This window comes from Mustela nigripes, chromosome 17 (assembly GCF_022355385.1).
Source record: "Mustela nigripes isolate SB6536 chromosome 17, MUSNIG.SB6536, whole genome shotgun sequence".
Taxonomy (NCBI): Eukaryota; Metazoa; Chordata; class Mammalia; order Carnivora; family Mustelidae; genus Mustela; species Mustela nigripes.
In genome coordinates this window covers 2,656,633-2,681,538 of record NC_081573.1, presented here as the reverse complement: position 1 = coordinate 2,681,538, position 24,906 = coordinate 2,656,633, and the positions used below count along the sequence as shown (strand labels likewise).

The following is a 24,906-nucleotide window of genomic DNA, read 5'->3' as shown; positions in this document are numbered from 1 at the left end:
GCAAGTTGAATTTCAGTTTACCTACATTTTCTACCTCGGTTCTCAACAGAAACTAGAAGCAAGAGAAACTCAGAAGAAAGAAGTTTCCACATTAAATGGGTTTCTGCGTACCACTCAGTAAATCCAAGACTCTTATGAATATTAAGGGGGAAAATATGAACTTTACAGGGGAGAAATCTGTCAGAAAGCACCAACCCAAGTAAAAGAAGGTAGCTTGAGGGTGTCTGGGTGGCTCTGTTAGTTAAGTACATGTGTTCCACTCAGGACGAGACCCCAGGCTCCGGGGATCAAGCCCTGGAATCCAGCTCCTTGCTCAGTGGGGAGTCCGCTCCTCCCTGCTCCCTGCTCTCTGTCTCTCACTCTCTCTCTCTCAAATAAATAAATAAAATCTTTAAAAAAAAAAAAAAAAAAAGGAAGAAGGTAACATGAGCTCTGAGGAAACTAACTGGTATCAGTGCCTACAGCACACCGAAGGACCTATTATTCCTGGTATGTTCTTATGGTCATCAAACCTTAAATCAAGAATATAAATTGGAAATATGAAAATACAGTACATTTATACAAAGTTCAATCACACATAGTTTCCAAGTCCTGTAATATCTGTTATAGTTTAAGCAGAGTATCTTTTTCACAATCTAAAGAACAGGAATCCGTCCCTCTCCCCTCCCCCCACCCAAAAACTTTCCCAGTGATTCTGAGCCTTATATCCATCATGTTTATTTATGCATTTTCTGACTCCTGGTCTACAGAAAGCTGAAAATCATCCAGATGGGACATAAATGAGAACTGCTCTCCTTGACTGATATCCCAGGACCCGACCCCCATCAGCAACAGGAATCCTGAACTCAAAGACTTCCCTTGTGAGTCCATCACAAAGGGAGTATTTTCAGTACTTACAGGACTTTAATTCAATGTGACAATTGTTGATGGCCTATTGGAAGCCAGGTTGGAGAGAAGGGAGAGAAGGCTCTGGGATATAAGGAAGAATTGTTCTAAAGACTTAGCCTTGAGTATCATTTTTGATAAGATTTTAAACATAAAACATAAGCAGAAAGCAGAAATACCAGAACTAAAGGAATCAACATTTGCAATTTCTAAGAGCAAGGAATTTCAAGAGAAAAAGATGATAGCCTCTGACCTCAGACGCCAAGGCTTACCTGAGAACTGGCCATTTCTTCGTCGTTCACCTTGTCCTCTAGATTTCTTTGTCAGAAGAGACTCGTGGAGAAATCACAGCTGCATCAGGAGAAAATGCCTTTAAAGCCACCAACAGAGCGTCTGCACCTCTAAACTGCTCGGTCTGAAGGCAGGACTTTGAAATGCAGAAAAGGCCCAACTTCCTAGTCCTTTGTGTCAGGAGCCTTTCAGAAACCATGACCTCCTACATGGAGACCAATCCCTGACTTTTCCTTCTCGGCTTTCAGGGGGCCTCCCCTCCCACAGACTATCACACATTCAGCTACAGCATAGGAACCGCGTGCTGCACGGACCTCAGCCTCCCAGACTCACGCAGCAGAGACCCTCTTACCTCTCCTTGAGCCAAAGCCTGCTCTCCACTCATAAAATAACGGAAAGCCCTCGTGCTTAACCCTGGCCTCACTGAGAATCTCCTGGAGCCCGTAATTAACACAACACTGTTGTTTTCGTCAGTTGACAGAATCTGAGGAGGAGGGCATCAGCAAGGATCATTCTGGAAACTCCACGCGTGATCCTATTGGGAAGCATTTGGGGAGGTGACCAGGCAAAGCCCAGTAACCAAGGCTGTGGTTGCTAACCAGATTGAAATCGATGCTTTTTCCACTGATCGGAGTTTCTGGAGATTCAGACATTCTCCCTCTTTCCGCTACACAGAGGGAGACACCCTTACAAATAGAGCTTCCTCTTTCCCTAAGTGGAGCAAATATCTCCTACAAAAGTAAACATACTGGATTGCAGGGCTCTTCCTTTGTCTGCTGTTTCTTTGAAATAACAAGCGGAGGGGCGCAGGGGCGGCTCAGCAGGCTGAGCATGTGACTCTCGAATTCACCTCAGGTCGTGATCTCAGTGTCATGAGGTCAGCGTCCGCTGAGCAAGGAGCCTGCTTAAGATTCTGTCACTCTGCCTCTGCCCCTCCTCCCCCCGCACCCCCCCCACTCCGCCCACGTGCGCATGCTCACTTGCTCTCTCTCCCTCAAAAAAACAAAACCACACACACACACACACACACACACACACACACACCCTCAAAAACACAGCCTAAAATAACCCTTAAACAAAGCGATATATTTTGCACGGAGAACATGCTCCCCTTCAGTAGGTTAATGGTTGTTTTCATAAGAAACTGTAAAACAGGTTTCCAAAATGAATGTACTTTTTACTTTCCCACCGGCAATATAGGAGAATTCCAATTCCTCAATATTTCCACTGAAATTTGGTGTTATACTTTTTCTTTATTTTTGGAATTCTAGAAAATAACGAATGGCTTCAAATTTAAAACATGAAGTGATCTTCCTTCAGGTGCCCTGGTGACTCAAACTGAAACTGCTTGAGAGCAGGAAGTTGAACAAAATCCAAATGGCTGCATTAAACCGTAGCAAGGCTGGATAGCTAAAAATAAGAATCCTCCTCCCTTTTTTCCCCAAGCTTCCCTTCCCCCTTCTTAGGCTTTGTTTTCTGTTTTCAGGAATCCAGTACCACTCGGAAAACATGAACAAGGCCAGCAACACAGACACAACTCCTGCTGAAACAGGCTGGATCCTGCGTATTCCTACAAAACCCCAGCCCGCTCCCCTGGGTGAACTTGTAGCTCTGAAGGCCTCAACTTCCAGCAGTCTCCTCTGTCCGGTCAAGCCATCAAGCTACTGTTCCTCTTTATTCCCAACTCTATCTTCAAGTTATATTTTGGCTCTGAAGCACGGAGCAGGTCTGTTTTTGACGACAGACTGAATGTGTAGGAGAGGAAAACATTTTCCTCATCTGTTCTCAATTCTTTGGCTGGTCTAATAATTAAACTGGTGTAAGACAGACTCACAAGAGAAAAAAAAAATCTTAGTTATGGGAACCTCAAAAACATAAGGCTGGAAGACAGGGAATTGACGCCTCATGCCGCTGTGACTGAAGAAGGGGTAGAGATTTAGAATTTCAAAAGGGGGTAAGCATAGTCACAAGAAAAAGGAAAGAGCAAATGTTTATCAAAAAACAGTTTGCCACACCAGGCAGGCAACTCTTTATAATATAAAAAGTTAAAGTCTGATATTACTGATAGAGTTCCACCATCTAATTTATTCTTGGTATACAACAACCTCACAAAAGAAGGAAATCCTTCCATTTGTAGCAACAGAATAAACCTAGAGGACCTTTTTTTTTTAATTACAGAAGCCAAGCCAGAGCCCCTTTGCCCAACTTAGTAGTCTTTTAAATTTTAGCATACACCTTTAGCCCCACTGATTGATAAACCAAACCTCTTTGTGTATCTAGAGATCGTGCCTTGTTTCCTAGAAAGACTTGGTTCGGAACCCTCTTGCACAACCTCTCTCCCCGGGCACCAAAACACAATCTCCAAGCACCTCAGTAATGCCTGTGGCTGCAGGCAAGCATGAAGTGTTACAGATTACCGCACTCCTCTTTACTGATTACTGGCCTCGAGTTCCTTTTCAACTCTTTGGACCAGGCTGAAACTGTGGAGCTGGTTTTTGGGCAAGACTCCACCTTCTTCCCAAGTGGTTGTCCTCCTGAATAAAGCTCATATTCCTTCCCAGTCAAAACTGTGTCTTGAGTATTGGCTTTTTGAGCCACCAGTAGCCAAAAATGGAGTTTGCAGTAACAAAGCTGTTGTGGGATTGTGGAGCCCATCCAGTAGGAAAGAATTCTTGAGATGTTTTATGGTTTATTCAAGTAGCCCAGAGAAAGACTCCTGGGCAGAAAGAGTTGTACTTTGGCTACGTGAAGCTTGTGATTATATGCTTAGTGCTCATGGGGAGGGGACGTGCAGGGAGTATCTTCATAAATCTATCTTCAATTTTCTACTTATAAAACTACATTTTGGGATGTCGGGGTGATTCAGTCAGTTAAGTGTCTGCCTTCAGCTCAGGTCATGATCCCAGGGTCCTGGGATTGAGTCCCTTATCAGGCTCCTTGCTCAGTGGGGAGTCTGCTTCTCCCTCTGCCTGCAGCTCCCCTTGCTGGTGAGAGAACCTCCTTCTCTCAAGTAAATAAAATCTTGGGGGAAAAAAAAAAAACACCCACTACTTTTGCAAAATTTCTCTAGTGCTTATCATTCAATTCGATATTAACTATGGGTGAGATGTACAGGCAGTCAGGAGACCCTTTAAGAATGTACCAACCATGGGATGCCTGGGTGGCTTAGTTGTTAAGTGTCTGCCTTCGGCTCAGGTCATGATCCCAGGGATCTAGGATCCAGCCCTGCATTGGGCTCCCTGCTCAGGGAAGCCTGCCTCTCCCTCTCCTCCTCTCCCAGTCCCCCTGCTTGTGTTCCCTCTCTTGCTGTGTTCTCTGTCAAATAATAAAATCTTAAAAAAAAGAAAAAAAAAAGAATGTACCAACCAGCACATACTTGATCGTTATCACAACTATGCAGGTCAACCTTCTGGGTTAAAGGGAAACGTATGTCTGTTTCTTTCCCTCATCACTTCACTCCTGACCAATTATTGGTTCTTAAATTGTTCAGGTTGTTGAAGGGTGAAGGGCTCATATTCCGTAACTTCTTCAAAGTGACAGGGGTTGTAGAGATGTCCCTACCCATGCACTGAAATTGGTCCCTATCTGTCCCTACGTGTAACTATTATAGAAGGCCATTATTGTAGAGTCCAGAAGGGACACTGTGGTGAATTAGCTTTGAGTAGTCGGTATGATCTGTTTGTTGGCTGGGTAAAAAAGTCAGGAACTGCTTGCATAAATCTCAACAATAGGAGAGAACAAAGCAAAAGAGAACACATTAGAATATTATTATAATAAAAAACCAGAAAAGCAATGAGAGGACCCTTTAGGATGACCATAGTCCACCTCTCCATGAAAAATGTAATCAATGCTTAAGTGACAATGGAGAATCAGAGAGAGAGAGAGAGAGAGAGAAATCAAGAAAGAGACTCTTAACTATAAGGAACAAACCAGCAGTTATCAGAGGGAAGGTGGGTGGGGAGAAGGGTTAAAGAGGTTCTTGGAAATGCAGGACTGCCCTCGTTGGGACAACCACTGGATAATGTATGGAATTCTTCAACCACTACATTGTACAGCTGAAATTAACATAACAGCTTGTTAACTGGAATTAAAATTTTAAAAGTCAAAAACAAAGAAAAAGTGGTGACACTCCATTAAAATACTGATGTGTCTTTATAATAGCGACAAACAGGCGTACAGAATATTAGTTGATGTGATTAAAATGAAGAAACCTCAGCAGCTAATTCTTCCATAAAAGGGCATTTGATTGTACATCAACGTTTCTTAACAATTACTTCAGACCGGAAAATTATTGAAATTATGACTCCTACGTCATTTTATCAGAACCAGAATGCTTCTTGAATGCTTGTAATCTGTATCTTCAACAAGGACCATATAGTGCATTTGAAATGCATAACTTAGTCTATGTGTGATTCTAAGATATTTTAATGATAGAACATTGGTTTTTAATGTGGTAACGCTGATTGATAATAAATGATGCATTATCCCGCCACCAGTATTAACTTAGCTCACCTTAATTAAGAATGTAGACAACAGATAATATCTAGCACCCATTTGATAACTAGTAATTTATTTTCTCAGTAGACTCAGACTTTAAATAATGTGTGGTTTTATTTTCAACAATTTATCTATTGCATTGGTTTCTCCCCCTTTGAACTCCTGGGACATCAACATGGATATATTACAGATTATATAAATTATATAGATTAGAGATTATATTATATATATATATATATTTTTTTTATGTTCATAGGTTTAATACTTATCGCACTGCCCTAATGATACAAAAGGGGCACCCAGGCCCATCCAATGACAGAAACTCAAGAAACACCATTTCCTCCAGGAGGGAAACGAAGGGACTGGGCACATTTTTTTTAAGCTCCCCTTTATCCAAACCACCCAACATATAGGAAGGGCCACAGGGAAAAGTGAGGCAAAGCGGACAGTCTGATACTCACTCTCCGTTCAGTGCCGACACAAGCATGCCTCTACAGCACCTCGCTCGTGAAGAGTCGGAGGGTTCAAGGGCGCCCTCCCCGCGGAGTGGCCGCAGACCGCAAGGTCTGTGGGGCGACGGGCCGAGCTGCAGCAGCACACCCGGGAAAAGCCAGCACCCTGCCACTGACCACGGGGCAACTCATCCTTCAAGATTAAGAAGGATTAAGAAAAAAATCTGATAGCACATAAGGATTTTGACTGGAAGGTATTTCTTTTTCATTCAGGGCAGTCCTGCCTCCACAGGGACTTCTCCATCTCACTGACCAGCGCTCTCTCAGATGGCCCTGTAGGCCAGTTGAGGCAAACTCCATGATGGTGCTACTTGGCATCCATCTTGATGGATGAACTAACACCAGCCCTTCTCACTAGCATGTTCTCTAAACAAAACCCCGTAGAGTCACACATTTAATGGAACTTCTGATAGGACACCTCAAACAAAGCCCTTGTGAACAAGCACTTCCCCCTATGTACCCTGTAGAGAAGACCACCCCCCACCAGAGTTTACCTAAACCTGTTTACGCTTCAGTGGCTCGATCTGGACTTACCCAGGAACTCTCAAGCACTCCAGCCAAGGAACCTAATAAAGGATTGAGTCCCATGTCATAATGGAGGGGTTCCTTTGATGTTTAAATAAGGTGAATAAAAAAATAAATAAAAATTTAAAAAATAAGTGAAGTGAATTTATATACATGGCCATACTGGATGTGTGATAGATATCCCTTATGCAGGAGGAAAATATTCCTGTATGAGGTAAGGCCACAGAGAGAGAAAGAGTACAGGAAGAATTAATGAATTCTGCATGTGCAGAAAGGATACCCATTCCCAGACTGCACAACTCTCTGAATACAGAAAGATAAATTCTATATCCTTTTTTTTTTTTAAGATTTTATTTATTTGACAGAGAGAGAGATAGCGAGAGATGGAACATAAGCAGGGGGTGTGGGAGAGGGAGAAGCAGGCTTCCTGAAGAGCAGGCAGCCCAATGCTGGACTCAATCCCAAGACCCTGGGGTAATGACCTGAGCTGAAGGCAGCCACTTAATGACTGAGCCACCCAGATGCCCCTGTTTTTCCTTATTTTTTAATGATCTCCAGTTCTTCTTGATTCCTCAGTTTCTTTCCCAGCTACAAATACATCCGAGAAAACTTTTTTGTATGTGTTGTGGCTGGAGAGTCCTCCCTGACCTCTTAATTCAGATTAGAGGGATACAAAGACAATGGGCCACAGTGTAAATTCAGACAGCACTTAGAGGGATGTGAACATAGGTAAAACATGATGATCTACACTCCTAGAAAGAAAGGTAAGAACATTTTTTAATTTTTTAAAAAGATTTTTATTTATTTGATAGAGAGAGATCACAAGGAGGCAGAGAGGCAGGCAGAGAGAGAAGGGGAAGCAGGCTTCCTGCTGAGCAGAGAGCTGGATTCAGGGCTTGATCCCAGGACCCTGAGACCTTGACTTGAACTGAAGGCAGAGGCTTAACACACTAAACAATCCAGGCGCCAATACTTCTTTTTTTTTTTTTTAAAGATTTTATTTTATTTATTTGAGGGGTGCCTGGGTGTCCCGGTCATTAGGCGTCTGCCTTCGGCTGGTGTGGTTCTGGGATCAAGTACCCCATCGGGCTCCCTGATCAGCAGGAAGCCTGCTTCTCCCTCTCCCACTTCCCTGCTTGTGTTCCCTCTCTTGCTGTCTCTATCAAATAAATAATTAAAGACTTTAAGTAAAGAAAAATATTTTATTTATTTAAAAGAGAGATAGGGAGAGAGCATAAACAGGGCAAGTGGCAGAGGCAGTGGCAGAGCAGGGAGCCCAAAGCAGGCTCGAATTTAGGACCCCAGGATCATGACCTGAGTTGAAGGCAGATGCCGAATGGACTGAGCCACCCAGGTGGCCAAGACTATTTTTAAAAAGATTTTATTTATTTACTTCGCGGAGAGAAAGAGAAAGCACAAGCAGGGAGAGCAACAGAGGGAAAGGGAGTAGGCTAGATCCCAGGATCCTGGGATCCTGGGATTGTGATCTGAGCCAAAGGAAGATACTTCACTGACTGAGCCACCCAGGGGGGACCTGAGATAAGACCTATTAAAAGCATACCTGGAGAACTCTTCCTGAAATTTGGGGAGGGAATCAGAGGCAACATGTGCTCACTCCAAAGGCCAAGTCAGCTGCTCATGGTGTCATCTGATAAATAAAAGTATGGAGATGTGAACTTGGCATATATGGTGATTTCCTGGAACCAAGGATTTCCCATTTTTCTTCATGACTTAACTGAAATCTTGGGTGTCACTGATAAGCAGATTCTGCTGGCTGACAGAGATTACTATCTTCCTCGGGCCTAGACTGGTGGCAGTGGATGGTGACAGGTATTGGATGATGGAAGCATTGTGGACATGGCAGACTAGATGTTGGAGAGGAAGCCTTCAGTACATGGTAATAGGTAGGATCAGCAAGTCATGGGCTGTGGTTTCACAAAGCACTAGTATCCCATGTGCGTAACCCCAACAGGTTTGACCCACTGCAGTTGGGTGACCTTCCAGGGATGCGGACTCAGAGCTGACAGGTACCTCCATCATTCCACTTACCCATGGTTAGGGCAGCCATGTGCTCTGGGCTCTGTGGGGACACAGATCAGCAGTCAAAGGCACTGACCATTTCTGCTTCATGTGATCCACCCAATTTTTGGCCAGAAATCCCCATGGTATTTCCTAGCCAGTGCTGTTCTGACACTCACCCTGTCTAGAGTGGAACTGGGATGTTGGGGAATCTACTGCAAAGAAGCTGGGTAACAGGTTATGCCCATTTAACATTATTACAAGTGAAATATAATAATCCATCTCATTTTGTGGCTGTGTGCTTGTGTTCAGCTCTAAGAAAAGTTAATACTTACAGATAATAAGGTGTATATTATTTTATGTACACAATGAATAAGTAGGAAGCCCATGTCTGATAAAACGACTGAGACATCACATGGGGGTAACCTCTTTTTCCTCATTTTTGCCATGATATTACTAATATGCAGCACTGTGTTCCTCCTTCCTCTCTCATGGCCCCAAAATGGTTGCCCTCCCACTAGGTACCAAACTTTGTTTCAAGATTAAGAAGGATTAAGAAAAAAATCTGATAGCACATAAGGATTTTGACTGGAAGGTATTTCTTTTTCATTCAGGGCAGTCCTGCCTCCACAGGGACTTCTCCATCTCACTGACCAGCGCTCTCTCAGATGGCCCTGTAAGCAATAGTGTGTGTGTGTCACAAATGGTCACCCAAGAATATCATTAAAAATGGCCATTTTTACCCGCACTGTATCACCACACCTGACACGATGACCATCACCCTTTTCATCATAATGCTTTATGAAAATCCCTCAAGTTTAGAATATGCTTAACTCAGATGCACAAGAATTTTATTATGTGTGCAAGCAGAATGCTTCCTTTGAGGTAGGCAAGTAAAGATCTTCAACCCTGCACATATGTTATTTAGGAGTTTAGGGAAAATTTATTGGAGAGGAACAATATTCCTTTTCCATTCAAGATTATTTTACCTAGTTTTATTTACCTAGGTAAATAACTGGCAGAGACAGATTACAGGAGAAAGCAATGCCAATGTCTAGTAACATGCACCCAAAATCCAGTAATGAACATGAGACCCATAAAAATAACCAATGTAGATAGTTTTCACGATTTATTAGGAAAAAGAAGAGGTAATACATCTGTGAGAATTTGACAGCATAAAGAAAACTCCTGTTTGGGCCTTCACTTAGTATGGAATTTTGAGTGGAATTTAGGTAGTGGTAGTGAAGTAGTGAAGAGTGACAAGTTTCTTCATGTAAGCTTTTTCTTTCTCTCTGTGTGCAGGAAAGGTATCCATTGCACAGGAGACTGATTTCCTGCTTTCTGGACACAAATGGTAGTCAGGATGTTCTTTTTGTATTGGCTAATTCCTAAGTACCTTTTATTTCAAAATAATCAATATGGCAAAGGGGCACATTTTAGGGCAGCCTGCCATTGTCCTCTGTACAAACTCAGGAAGATAGAACTGGTAATCAATCACAGCACAGAGATCAGAAGCCTAGAACCCTCACCTTCCACAGCTCCACACAGATTCACCTTCTGAAGACTTTCTAGGTCTGTCCCCACTCTGGGCTATCCCTTCACTGAACAGATAGAAGGAGATCAAAATTTTCTTTGGCTGCCTATTCCCAGTCTCAATGGTAGGTGTTCACTTTTTGCCAGAACCCAACACCAGATACTGGCGCACAGAGATACGTATGTCTGAGTTCCTAAATGTCTGTCTTTGTCATTCAAGTCAATGCTGCTTTTGTGGGCTTACTCAGGACCTTGTTTTCATTTATGAACATCCCTTTGTTGCTGAGGGTTAAAACAGTAAATATCCATATTCATGGTGAAATGGTCATCTGAAACTGGTTTCGCTTCACTAGCACCTTTGGTGTTGAGCCAAAAAACACCGCCAAGACAGAAGTAAGAAATAAGAAAAAGACAGGTTTTACTTTATGAAGAGAACACCAGGGACATTTCCCAAAACTAGCTCCCCAAACAACAAAACTAGGTGAGTTTTAAGCTAATGGCATATGTATATTCATCAAGGAGCCTGGAAAAGCCCATTTCAGAGTGAAATCCACCAAAATGTCATCCTAAATTGACACAGTCCAGGTCCCAGTTGATTGAAGTCAAAGGACCAGTAATGGTGGCCATAATCATTTCTCCGGCTCCTTTATTCTGTTATCTGTGTGCACAAGGGGGTTTAATTCCTACAACAGCTACTAGAGAATCACTGTTAAGACAATCTACTTGGGAAAAAAAAAAGGATAATCTTTACTTTGGAAACAGCAATGCGAGTTTTATCAAGATTAATTGTCTCTGATATGGTTAGACTATCTCCTGGGCTTGTGGTGGTGGCTATTGGTATTTACATACTTTTGCTGCCTTAAAACCATGAACTACTGATGTCTCTCTGTAATTCTGACATATTCCAGAACATTCTTCAAAGAGGTGCTTGGGTAAGTAGTGCTGGCAGAGATCACAAACAGGCATAGATCATAAAATGGCTGGGGGCCTAAAGTGACTTCTCTTATGTGAAGAAATCTTTGTCTCTTCTCCCTTTTTCTGTGGACCCTTAACCTTATTAACCTACAAAACCTTTACCATAATGAAGCACATGAACATATCCAAAACTCCATATAGTTAAGCTTTTCGTATGCTGATTACACTTTATTTAGATGCATTCTGGCAAATTTCGAGGGTAAAATACACCACTAGAGTCAGTGTGCTGCCCAACGAAACACCAGTATTTCTTCATCCTAAGTAAGTGCTGTTATATTTATGGATTTTTTTTTAAGATTTTATTTATTTATTTGACAGATCAGAAGTAGGCAGAGAAGCAGGCAGAGAGAGAGGTGGAAGCAGGCTCCCTGCTGAGTAGAGAGCCCCATGTGGGGCTCGATTCCAGGACCCCGGGATCATGACCTGAGCCAAAAGCAGAGGCTTTAACCCACTGAGCCACCCAGGCACCCCATATTTATGGATTTTTTTTTAAAAAAAGATTTATTTATTTCAGAGAGAGAGAAAAAGAGAGTGAGCAAGGGGAGCGGCAGAGGGAAAGAAAGAGAGCCCACTCTCCACTGAGTACGGCACCCAGCACGGGCATCAACTGCAGGACCCTGAGATCTTGACCTAGACGGATATCAAGAACTGGCTGCCCGACCTACTGGGCCGCCCAGGTGTCCTGAGTGTTGTTATATTTAACATTAAAAATAAAAACTGCCAGGGATGTCTGAGTGTCAGTCAGTTGGTTGTCTGACGATTTTGGCTCACAACGTGATCTCTGGGTGAGGAGACTGAGCCCTTCAATGGCTCTTCGATGAACACGGAGCCTGCTAAAGATTCCCTCTACTGCTCTCTCTCTACCCCTCCACACCTCGCTTGCGCTCTTGGTCTCTCCAAAAATAAGGAAATAAATAAAAGAATAAATAAAAATAAATAAAAATGGCCAGTTATTTTATCGACAAAACGATGGGTTTATTTAGGAATAACAGTATCAAATTAGGGACATACAAGCTACGGCAAAATGATAGGCAAGTCTAGGAAACAAAGAAGAGGGACGCTTTTACTGAGGCGAGAAGGGGGAAGTTGAGAACTCTGTTATAACTCTGTTATACACAAAAAGACAGATAGAGATCACAAGTAGGCAGAGAGGAAGGCAGTGAGAGAGAGAGGGAGAGAGAGAGGAGGAAGCAGGCTCCCTGCTGAGCAGAGGGTCCAATATGGGGCTCGATCCCAGGACCCTGGGAGTAAAATGGTAGTATGAAGGTTGGTGGTTTCTCAGTGGTTGTATTGCCTGGGAGGGATAAGAAAAGCATCTCTTCCTCTGGCAGGAACAGTATAGTCTATGTCCAAGGTCAAGTTTGCATTATGTCAAGACCTTCCCTTCCTATTGTAGCTGCAATGACTATGAGTCATAGGGCTTGAGAGCTCCCCCTGCTGAAACCTCCGGACTCCATTTTAGTGAGGGTTCCCATTAATTTCACATGTCCTGGCGACCAACATTTCAAAATTTCCTTCACTGCCAGTTGCTGGCGATAAACCCTGTAATCTTCACATTGATGATTTCATTTTTTTTAAATTGCATGTGATTTCATACAATATTTCTTTTTTCCGTGTGTGATTATTTAATTCAACAAAATATCCTACAGATTGTATGGGCCAAGCACAAGCCACCCCATGAATGGGCCACTTTGGCAGAAAGATTATTTATCTTGAGTGAAAAAGCAATCAAAATCCAACAGATTCAGGAAAAGTCTTTTCCACCCCACCTCACTGACTAAAAAGAATTTAGATAAAGAAGCTGCCTCAGGGCGCCTGGGTGGCTCAGTGGGTTGGACCGCTGCCTTCGGCTCAGGTCATGATCTCGGGGTCCTGGGATCGAGTCCCACATCGGGCTCTGTGCTCAGCAGGGAGCCTGCTTCCCTCTCTCTCTCTCTCTGCCTGCCTCTCTGCCTACTTGTGATCTCTGTCTGTCGAATAAATAAATAAAATCTTTAAAAAAAAAAAAAAAAAAAAAAAAAAAAAAAGAAGCTGCCTCAGGTTGAGAACTATCAACATACCTAACTACATTATGATATATATGATGTACGAGAGACAGAAAGGAACGTAAGAAGACCTGTTTGAGCCAAGTTCTCTATGTTCTATTTTTTTTTGAGTGGCCCAGAGAATAATATTTTACCAAATATTTACTTATTTTATTCTTCCTGAGAATTAGATCTCTTCCCTTGGAATTCTTAGACTTCTCCCTTCTTCCTTTCTTCTGCTTTTCTCCTCAAAGATATATGTACCTTACTATGCCAGTCTTTGAAACTTTCACATCTCTGTGGATTCTCCATACGTATGGTTTAAATTTGATTTTCTCCTGTTTATCTCATGCCAATTTGTTCTTAGTCAACAACGAGAACTTCCTCATACATTCCAGTTCATGCTTTCGTAATATATATTCTTCTAACTTACATTTAGCTCCTATTTTATACACTTAATTTTTTTTGTTTTATCCTGTGAATTTTTTTTTTTTAAGATTTTATTTATTTATTTGACAGAGATCACAAGTAGGGAGAGAGGCAGGCAGAGAGAGAGAAGGAAGCAGGCTCCCTGCCGAGCAGAGAGCCCGATGCGGGGCTCGATCACAGGACCCTGGGATCATGACCTGAGCCGAAAGCAGAGGCTTTAACCCACTGAGCCACCCAAGCGCCCCTATCTTGTGAATTTTTTTAAAGATTTTTTATTTATTTATTGGACACAGAGAGAGAGAGGGAACATAGGCAGGGGGAGTGGGAGAGGGAGAAGCAGGCAGCCTGATACGGGGCTTGATCCCAGGACCCCAGGATCATGACCTGAGTTAAAGGCAAATGCTTAACGACTGAACCACCCTGGTGCCCCTAAGCTTAATGTTAAAAAAGAAAAAGAAACAAAAAGGCAGGGTCCAGCATCTAAATTCTTTTTTTTTTTTTTAAGGGTTTTTTGTTTTGTTAAGATTTTAATTATTTGGGTGGCTCAGTGGGTTGAGCTGCTGCCTTCGGCTCAGGTCATGATCTCAGGGTCCTGGGATCGAGCTCCGCATTGTCCTCTCTGCTCAGCGGGGAGCCTGCTTCCTCCCCTCTCTCTCTCTGCCTGCCTCTTTGCCTACTTGTGATCTCTCTCTGTCAAATAAATAAATAAAATTTTTAAAAAAAGATTTTAATTATTTATTTGACAGAGAGAGATCACAAGTAGGCAGAGGGGAAGGCAGAGAGAGAGAGAGGAGGAAGCAGGTTCCCTGCTGAGCAGAGGGTCCAATATGGGGCTCGATCTCAGGACCCTGGGAACATGACCGGAGCTGAAGGCAGAGGCTTATTAACTCACTGAGCCACCCAGGTGCCCCGAGCATCTACATTTTCAGGGAAAATAGAGGACATCTAGCACCAACCACTCAAGTTTTATGAGGATTAACCCACCTACATGTTCCCGAGGTCCCAGCACAGCCCCAAGGATCCTATGTCTGTGCGCAGGTAAAAGCACAGCATGTGCAGCCATTAATAATGTGTCTGTGTTGTTTCCAAACACAAACTTCGCAGGCTATAGCTACTCCAAGCACTGCTGGTACATCCATCTAACTCATTCACCTCTGCTCTCTACCTGAAGCTTTAACTAACTGCAGGTTCTTGAGATCAACAGACCTCTGAGGTAGGGGAAACCAGGAACCCAATGATCCTGGAAGATTAAGCATCAGCATGCTAGGGAGGAGCCTGCCCTGCATCCAGTAAGTCTCCTTGAGACTGGACTGACAATGATGAAGCCCTGGAGCACTGCTTCCCCTGCATGTCATGCTCACTACTTCTCTGTCTTCTCTGCCTGCCCCTGAAGCCCTTCCTGCTTGGTTTGTGACTATGTACATTGTCTCTGGACGTGAATCCACCATGTTCCCCATCTGCCAAACTCCCGAACAAAGCACATTTTCCTTTCCAACCATGGAAAATTAGGCATGGGATGTCTCACTAAAATGGAGTCAGAGGTTTTAGGCAGGAAGAGCTCTCTTGCCGTACCACTGGAAGTCAGTTGCAGACCCAACAGAGAGATGCACTTGTGGGTGTCTGGGTGGCTCAGTGGGTTAAGCCTCTGCCTTCAGCTCAGGTCATGATCTCAGGGTCCTGGGATCAAGCCCCACATCAGGGGGCTCAGGAGGGAGTCTGCTTCCCCCTCTCTTTCTGCCTGCCTCTCTGCCTACTTGTGATCTCTCTGTCAAATAAATAAATAAATAAAATCTTTTTAAAAAAAGAAAGAGGGGCGCCTGCGTGGCTCAGTGGGTTAAAGCCTCTGCCTTCGGCTCAGGTCATGATCCCAGGGTCCTGGGATGGAGGCCCACATCGGGCTCTGCTCAGTGGGGAGCCTGCTTCCTCCTCTCTCTCTGCCTGCCTCTCTGCCTACTCTCTCTCTGTGAAATAAATAAAAAATCTTTAAAATAAAATAAAATAAAAAGAAAGGAAGAAAGAAAGAGATGCAATTGATCTTACGTGGACTTGATCTTGCTCCAGGATACTCCTCCTCTGTTGCAGTGTAAGGAAGAGATGCTTTTCTTTCTTTCTTTCCTAATTCCTTTCTTCCCTCCCTCTGTCCCCCTGTCCCGTCTTTCTTTCTTTCTTATATTTTATTTATTTATTTGAGAGAGAGAGAGAACACAAGCAGAGGGAGCAGCAGGCACAGAGAAACGGAGAAACAGGCTTACTGCTGAGCAGAGAGCCCAGTGTGGGGCTTGATCCCAGGACCCCAGGATCATGACCTGAGCCAAAGGCAAATGTCCAACCAACTGAGCCACCTAAGTGCTGCAGGAAGAGATGTCTTTTTTATGTATAAAAATTACCTTCTCTCTTCATGGGGTTTTATATATAAATGGACTGAATTAACAAGAAGTAGTTTACTTATTTTTTTAAAGATTTATTTATTTATTTATTTGAGAGAGGGAGAGAGAGATCACAAGTAGGCAGAGAGGCAGACAGAGAGAGGGGAAAGCAGGCTCCCCGCTGAGCAGAGAGCCTGATGTGGGGCTCGATCTCAGGATCCTGAGATCATGATGCGAGCCCAAGGCAGAGGCTTAACCCACTGGGCCACCTAGGTGCCCCAATAAGAAGTAATTTAGAACTTCAATGTCCAGAACAGGATTCTTTGATCTTTCCAAAGTTACTTTTCTCAAAGATGAGTTCGACAAACATGGTTCTAAAATTGACAAAACTGAATGGGATTCCTATTTTAATTGGTATTTTGAGGGTTCCAAACCCTATCAGGAACATGATATTGCCTCATACCAACAATGCAATTTTTCAACTGAATAAGGTAAGCAAATAATTACAAACACAGAAGAGGGCTTTTGAGGCCTATGCCTCCCCTCCCCCACCTTTATCAAGAGTCACTAGGAAGCCACCCTGTGCTCAGGCCCCCTGTCCAAAACCATCTTCCTTTGTGCTCTCCCTTCTTCATCTCCACTATCATTCTATTCTTTTGTTGCACCTTCTTCTTCCTCTGACGCTCCCTCTGCTACCTCCTCTTCTGAACCTATTAAAATCTGCCCCCTTAAAGTTAAGTCTTCTGAAGATCTAAGTGAACACAATGTTTATGTTCCCTGGAATAAAGATGAACTTTGAGCAATAAAGAGTTCCCTAAAGTGAATGAGGATCTCCATAGGTTTGCTGAAGAATTTAACATATCAATTCAAGTTCCCAAGATGGTTTTTCAGATTTACATCAATGGGTCCACATGATTATGGCGAGGGCCAGGCCAAACACTGGATGAAACTAACCCAACAGAAACATCATGAACAGGATCTAAAGAAACAGACCCCTAAGTTTTGGCAAGATGCTTGAAAACTTGCTAGAGGACGCCAACAATCAATTATACTGCATTTCTGAATCCAGTGGATCAGAACAAAATTCAGGCTTGTATATAAGAGGCAGATGAATCCCTTCATAAGGGTTAGAATCAACTACAATTCGTCTTTAAAGATGGATTCAGCCAGGGCACTTGGGTGGCTCCAGTGGCTTCGTGTCTGATTCCTGATTTTGCTCACATCCTGATCTCAGGGTTCTGAGACAGAGCCCTACTTCAGGCTCAGCACAGAATCTGTTTGAGATCCTCTCTCTCCTCCCTCTGCCCAGCCCCTGCTTCTGCTCCAAATAAATAAATAAGTACATATCTTTAAAGATGGATTCTGTCAATGGTCCTGGAAGTAGAGTCTCCCCTAGAGGCTGCAGAGAAAATCCTAGGCCTTGTGAAACCTTGATTTTGACCTTACAGGACTATAAACAGAAAACATGGTAAGCCCACTGAAATTCAAATATATAATCAGCAGAGCATCCTTTTTTAGCTCCTAAATGTGTGGAAATTTGTTACAGTGGAGACAGAACATAACATAGACATAACATTAAATATTTTGTACATTTAATAAACTGAGGGTTGCTGGGGGAGAGGGGGGAGGGATAGCGTGACTAGGTGATGAACATTGGGGAGGGTATGTGCTATGGTGAGTGCTGTCAACTGTTTAAGACTGATGATTCACAGACCTGTACCCCTGAAGCAAATAATGTAATTTTTTTTTTAAAAAAGGAAAAATAATTTACATGAAGGGCCTCTGGTGGCTCAGTCATGAAGTGTCTGCCTTTGGCTCAGGTCATGATTCCATGGTCCGGGGATTGAGGCCGGCATTGGGCTCCCTGCTCAGCGGGAAGCCCACTTCTCCCTCTTCCACTCCCCCTCTGATGGTATTCCCTCTCTGTCTGTCAAATAAATAAAATCTTTAAAAAAATTTTTTTTTACAATTAAATAAAATAAAAATCCTCACTCATTGCCCCCATTAACAGTTTAATATTCAGTCATAAAAGCTCATCAGTTTGAAGTGTATCCTCGTTCTTATGCAATTTCAGAGGGTATGTGAAGTTCCATTTGAAATTGTGTAACACACCGACAAACTAAAATATTTTGCATTAGCTTTAATGTTTGCATAAAAATATTGTCATATCAAACTTACTGTCAATCAAACTGCTTTTCCTAACCAATGCTACATGAAGGCAGTATCTTCACAGTACTAGAAATGGATTTACTGCAATTCTTACACATATCCCGCTGTGGTTGTAAATGTAACACGCTTGTTGAAATGCCTCCTTGTTGACACACAAATGTATCTGTCTCCAACCACGCACATCATGAAATTTGGATCTTTGATTTGTACACATGTAACTGACTGGGTGGTTTGGGGACATAAAATTGTTGCACCATCATGACTGTGCGTTCTTATAATGAGGGGACAATTGCTGAACTACCCTTGCAAATGGACAATAAAAACCAGACACAAACACACAAAAACACATGATATCCTGCCAACTGTGTTTCCACTGTTAAAACAATTAAACAGGGAAGCCACAGATTCAGTTGGCTTTAAGGTCTCAGAAGCCTCTGTAAGCAAACCACAACTTAATTCGCAATCAATGCAATGGAAAGGGAGAAAATCAACTTAAGAACAAACAATTGGAGTCAAGAAGGCCTTCCGAAAATAAGGCAACAGCGTGGGGTATAGCCAATCACATACCACCTCCCTACCACCTCTCCATAAAAGGCTCACTGCTACCTCCTACAGGTGGGGCAAGCGTAACCATTTGAAAAGACAAACCAACTGGCCAGATTTACTCTGGGAAATCTGAACGTATATCACCTCATCTCTGAAGATCACACAGTACCTACCACCAGTCACTTCGACCAGTTTCTCAAGTGGCCTAAACTCCTGACTCACGTTGCAGGCCAGCAGAAGACAGTGCGACAGGTTTCTCAACAGCCCACTTTTGCACATGCACACAACACACCAATGCAATTCTGCCCTCACTTCCACAGCCCTCACCCTTGGCAATGGCTTCCCAGAGCGCCTGCGCAGGTATAGTCGCCCAATAAGGGCTGTATACACGCACAGAGGGTTTGTGGTGCACACTGCTTCTCTATGGGCCCCAATGTGCAGTTGTGTGCTCCTCCCGTTATAACCAGCCGAGGGGGTTTCCTGAATCTCATTTCAACCGAGCCCACATACCCAAGTTCAAGTTCAGGCAAGCTAGGACCAGAGTGTATGGACAAACCAGTCCTCCTTCTGGCCAGTGTTGCTACTACACACCCAGTGTTTCTGCTGCCCTCTCCTGTTTACGTGTGTGCACACTGAAAACAGAGGTGAAACCCTCAAGGTCCTGAGTCTGTCACCTGCCACAGTGCAGAGGATCCCAGAAGAGACGGGGATCAGGGCTGGACATCCAGGATCACCTGTGCAACATGAATGCAAGTAGCGCCCGTCAATCCCAACAGCAGACCTTCTGACACTCCCGGATTTCCCTTGCATATTTGGTCCTAACATTATGTGGACAGGGCTCAGGGCCCAGAAATTTTGTCGGGCATAGTCCCTCTGCCTAAATGGGGATTACAGAGACTAACAGAGAACTGTCCATTAAGATTCCGTGGAAAATAACCTCAGACCACAAAATTGCCCTCCACAGCTCCACTGTCGGTCCCCGTGCCTCCCTTCTCAGAACAGCTCAGAGAACACAGTTCCTGGCAGCCCCACGTGGGTGGCCCCAACTGGCATTCACATTTTCCCGAGGCTCAGACTCAGACAAAGCACAGCAAAAACTTAAAATTTGGAGAGGAAGTTTCACCTTTCTGGTTAAAACACTGTTTCCAGGGGTGCCTGGGTGGCTCAGTGGGTTAAGCCTCTGCCTTCTGCTTGGGTCATGATCTCAGGGTCCTGGGATCAAGCCCCATGTTGGGCTCTCTGCTCAGCAGGGAGCCTGCTCCCCAACCCCGCCCCCACCTGCTCCCCCCCGCCCCCGCCTGCCTCTCTGCCTACTTGTGATCTCTGTCAAATAAATGTAAAAAATCTTAAAAAAAAAAAAAAAAAAAAAAACCTGCTTCCAAGGTAACACATAGCATCCCACCTTCCATTCCTGGGATGTCCACTCATAGTCCACACATTAAAATGAACCAAATACATAAATGCAAATGACTGACATATCAAATTTCATTCAGAGCTTCTAATCTACCCTTCCTTCTTGTCTCTCAGACTGCTCTCATATCTACGTGTCATCACACCCAACATTATTTTTAAGGTTAATGATCATGAAAAAGAAGAGAAAGAGTCTCTACTCCCAAGAAGGCACGCCCAGCACCCAAATCCCTCTGGAAAGAGTGATCATATAGTATCCAATTCCCAGGGCTTTAGAACGATCAACATGCATATTCTAAGATTCCCAGCACAGTGCCCTGGGAATCTATACCTGGAGCACGTAGTAGCTGCTCAATAAACATTCCTTTCATTAATGAGTACATACTATTCATATAAAACAACCTTGTGCAGACAACACAACCTTATCTAGTCCCTTCCTAAGTTGTATGGGATGAGCAGAAAAGGTCATCTTTCCAGAAGCTGTTAGTAGTCATCCCTAAGAAAGACAGTATTTGTGTTGAGAGAGAACAGTTTGGAATAAGGGACTCAGATGTGCTCTTCTGCTTTCTCTAACATAATGCTAGTGGACATGAAGCCTGGGGACAGCAACCTCAATGACTAGAAGACACACACTAATGGGCTTCATCCACTTCTAGGGAGTCCTGATATCAGAGTATGGGGCCCCAGAATCTATTTTTAATGGGAACCTCAAATGGTTTGTAGATACATGCAATTCTGACAAGCAATGGTTGAAAAGTCATTCTCAGTTGTGCCCTCATGTTGGGATCTCCTGTGTAGGTTTTAGAACTACCATGTCTAGTGTCCCAACCACAAAGATTCTGTCATCTAGTCCTTGATAGGGCCTAGCATCAATTAGGTCTTAGTGAAGTGCCACAACATGTTCTACTGTGAGGCCAATGTAAACACTGAGGCTCCCAGGTACATTTCTGAGGACAGAACACAGAGTCTGGTCAATGGGGAAGCCTCCATACAGAGGGCTACTCTATTTAAGATTTCATAAGGGAGGGTCAGTCTCCCCAACATTCCTGATTTTGTACCAGACTTTTTGTGTGCCTGCCGGAGACAAATGCACCCAAGAAGTTAGAAGTAAATCACACTGGGGCCTTCACTTTGAAACTACCTATGCATACAGATTTTCACATGCTTCCACAAACAATGGAATAGAAATCAGATCACATAAACCCTTAGTGGCCATGGGGAGATTTTTGGATTTCCCTGTGAATGCCACGGAAGACACCAGAACAGGAGGTAAGTCCTTCAAGGATGTAGGAGCATGTGAAGAGTGAGATGAGAGCTATCCCTCTGTGACCACAAGAGAATTAAAACTTCCAGACTCCTCCCATTCAAGCAGAGCATCTCAAACCACATTTTAAGCTCAAGTTTTCTCTTTTGAGCTTTGGCCCCCACCTGTATCATCTGCTTCATTCATTCCCACCTACCTGAGTGTGTGGCTACTGTCTCCTTTCTCTTCATGCGCTGGGGCTCTTTACTTTTCCAGAGAAGATGACCAGATCCAGACTACAGACAGCAAGACCTATTGACAAGAAAAAGAAGCATGACTCTTCCTGGAGAATCTACAATTTCAAATCCAGCACTATGCTCAATAGGGAAGAGAGCACATTACAGAAGGCTGTAGAAATTTACTTCTCCAAACACTGTTTCCTGATGGACTCTTTAGAATACTTAGGAAGCATTTTCAATGTTCAGCTCCTTAACACCACTACCAAGTACTGCTGAATCAGAAATAAAGACTAGATATTTGATTTTAATGTGAGCAACAATATTTTATGCCAGTTGGTTTCTAGAATTATCCCTACTCTAGAGTAAAGTTTACAGATAACCTCAGGGAATGGTAAGGCTGAAATCAAAATAAAACATCATGAATACTTCCTTCCTCACACAAACAAACCTTATTATTTCAAGGAAATAATCAGGCATTTATCATTTGTGCTTACACCACAGAATTTTAAGACATTTGAATATACAGTAATTCCACAGTACTTGTTTCATTCTGCTGAAAATAAAAACATAATAAAGGAGAGCATATCTGTGACACTGTGCAGAATTAAAAGGAAACTCATGAAACCAAAGACCATTTAGTACCTTTATTTGCAAAAACCAAGATCTCCTCCTGTAAAGAAAAGTCACAGCCCACATTTTCCAGGGGAATGTAGCAGAGAGACCCTGAACCAAGTGAACAAAGTTAGTATCAGATGAAACAAGACAAATTGGGATCAGTGGCCTGATGCATGTAGGACTCCTCACTGTTGTGATAAAGTTTACAAAACAAAGAATTGTATTATGATTCTAATCATGAAAACAGCAGTTTTATGAAATTTCAAGTCAGAGATAGCTCCCGCATCCTGTAATCTTTCATGTATTTCAAATACTAAGTTTTGTTAAAGCAACCTAGACAGCGAGGCTTTCTTTTTCAGGACATTGACTTATTTTGGGCCTGATAGCCATCTGGATTATCCGTTCACGTTCATTCAGTTTATACAGACTCAGGTCACACCTAGGCAGAATCTAAATAGTAAGTATTTCCTCCTTCATTGGGATTCCTGACAAATCTCCAGTGAGGATCATGGGTATCAACATAGCCCCATGTTGATCTGTCCCAGAGGGAATATTTTCAATAGTTGCAGGTCATGAATTCACGGACGGGATTCATGTAGCACAGAAAGCCCAGTTGGAGAGAATAGAGAGACAGCCCCAGGAAAGGACTATCCTGAAGGGTTGACTTTGACTATCCTTAAATGGATACATAGTCGTCCAAAAACCTACTGGCTCCACAGGACCACCAGAACTAGAAAAGTGAATGCTTGCCAGTTCTAAATAGACTGCCTTTCAGTAAGAAAGGAAGACACCGTTCCTGAGCTCATCAGGGTAAGATTTACCTGAGAAGCAGCCATTTCTTCCTCTCCCTTCTGGGCTACGTGTCTTTCTCAGGTGATATGTGAAGAAAGGCCTTGGCACAGCCTCTTCACCCACTATCAGCAGCTCAAGGCACAAGGATCTCGAAATGCACAAAAAGCCGCTCTCTCCTTTGTCACAGAAAATATTCAGAAAAAAAAAGAGCTTTCACTTGGACATTTGCATGTGTGCTTCTCCTTCCTTGGTTTCAGATGTCCTCGCCTCCCACAGAGAGCCACAAATCCTGCCACAGCACAGGGAGCATGGGCTGCCCTGACCTGCCATTTCCAACTGCAGACTGAACAGACTGTTACCTTGTCCCCAAACCACAACGGTGAAGGTCAGGGTAAATGGATCTGGCCAACTGAGCACCTGCTCACTGCTTTTAACTGTGGCAAAGTGGATATTGTTGCCATTAATAACCCATTTATTGATCCAAACTACATGGCCTACATATTCAGTATGAATCCACCCATGGCAAATTTCATGGCATAGTCAAGGCTGAGAACAGGAAACTTGTCATCAATGGAATCAATGGAATCCCCATTTCCACCTCCCACCAACATCGAACGAGGCGATGCTGGTGCTCAGTATGTCGCTGCGTCCATCGGGGTCTTCACCACCATGGAGATGGCCAGGGTTTACTTGAATGGTGGGTCCAAGTGGGTCATCATCTCTGCCCCATCTTCTGCCCCCTCTGCCCCATGTTTGTGATAGGCATGAACCATGAGGAATATGACAACTCCTTCAAGATTGTCAGCAATGCCTCCTGCACCACAGCTTGGCCCCTCTGGCAAAGGTCATCCATGACAACTTTGGCATCACAGAGGGACTCAAGGACCACAGGTCATGCCACCAAAGCTATGCAGACGACCATGGACCACCTCTCTGGGAAGTTGTGGCTTGATGGCTGAAGGGTTGCCCAGTACATTATCCCTGGTTCTACCAGCATTGCAAGGACATCTTTGCGAAGAATGGGAAGCACACTGGCATGGGTTCAGTGTCCCCACCCCAATGTGTCATCTAACCTGCCACCCGGACAAAGTTGCAAAATATGACGACATCAAGAAGGTGGTGAAGTAGGCATCAGGTGGCCCTGTCAAGGGCATCCTCAGCTACACTGAGCACCAAGTCTTCTCCTGTGACATTCACAGGGACACCCACTCTTCTACCTTTGATTCTGAGGCTGGCATTGCTCCCAATGATCAGTTTGTGAAGCTCATTTCCTGGTATGACAATGAACTTGTCTACAGTGACTGCAGCCAAACCTCATGGTCCACATGGCCTCCAAGAACTAAGAGCCCTGGACCACCAGCCTGAACAAGAGCGAGAGGAAGAGAGAGGCAGCCAGGCAGTGCTTGCCCTCTAGTCATCCTCCAACACACTGAGAATCTCCTGACCTCCAGTTACCATCGCAGACCCCCTGAAACAGGGGGTCGGTCGGGGGAGTGGGACTCAGGGAGCCCTACCTTATCATGTACCAGAATAAAGAATACTGTAACCACAGGGGGAAAAAAAGTTTTTATATGGGGCACCTGGGTGGCTCAGTGGGTTAAAGCCTCTGCTTTTGGTTCAGGTCATAATCCCAGGGTCCTGGGATTGAGCCCCATATCGGGCTCTCTGCTCAGCGGGGAGCCTGCTTCCTCCTCTCTCTCTGCCTGCCTCTCTGCCTACTTGTGATCTCTGTCTGTCAAATAAATAAATAAAATATTTTTTAAAAAGTTTTTATATGTTAATTAAATATGGATGAATGGAAAAATACAGAAAGGAAGGATAGATCAGTAGTTCAGA

The 24,906-nt window shown here is 43.6% G+C and overlaps 2 protein-coding genes across 4 annotated transcripts in view; one reads left to right on the top strand and one right to left on the bottom strand.

Moving 5' to 3' along the window:
- The window catches only part of LOC132005476 (KRAB domain-containing protein 5-like), an 82,403-nt gene extending 60,672 nt beyond the window's left edge, over positions 1-21,731 (bottom strand). For all 3 annotated transcript variants that reach the window (XM_059382654.1, XM_059382655.1, XM_059382653.1), the window contains exons 1-2: positions 21,642-21,731; positions 1,158-1,236 (exon numbers count right to left, since the gene is read on the bottom strand). In XM_059382654.1, the coding sequence (XP_059238637.1) occupies positions 1,158-1,172 (15 nt within the window). In that variant the 5' untranslated portion in view covers positions 1,173-1,236; positions 21,642-21,731. The remainder of the gene's footprint in view (positions 1-1,157; positions 1,237-21,641) is intronic.
- Positions 1-24,906, top strand: part of LOC132005470 (zinc finger protein 665-like) — a 612,263-nt gene that overhangs the window by 475,199 nt on the left and 112,158 nt on the right.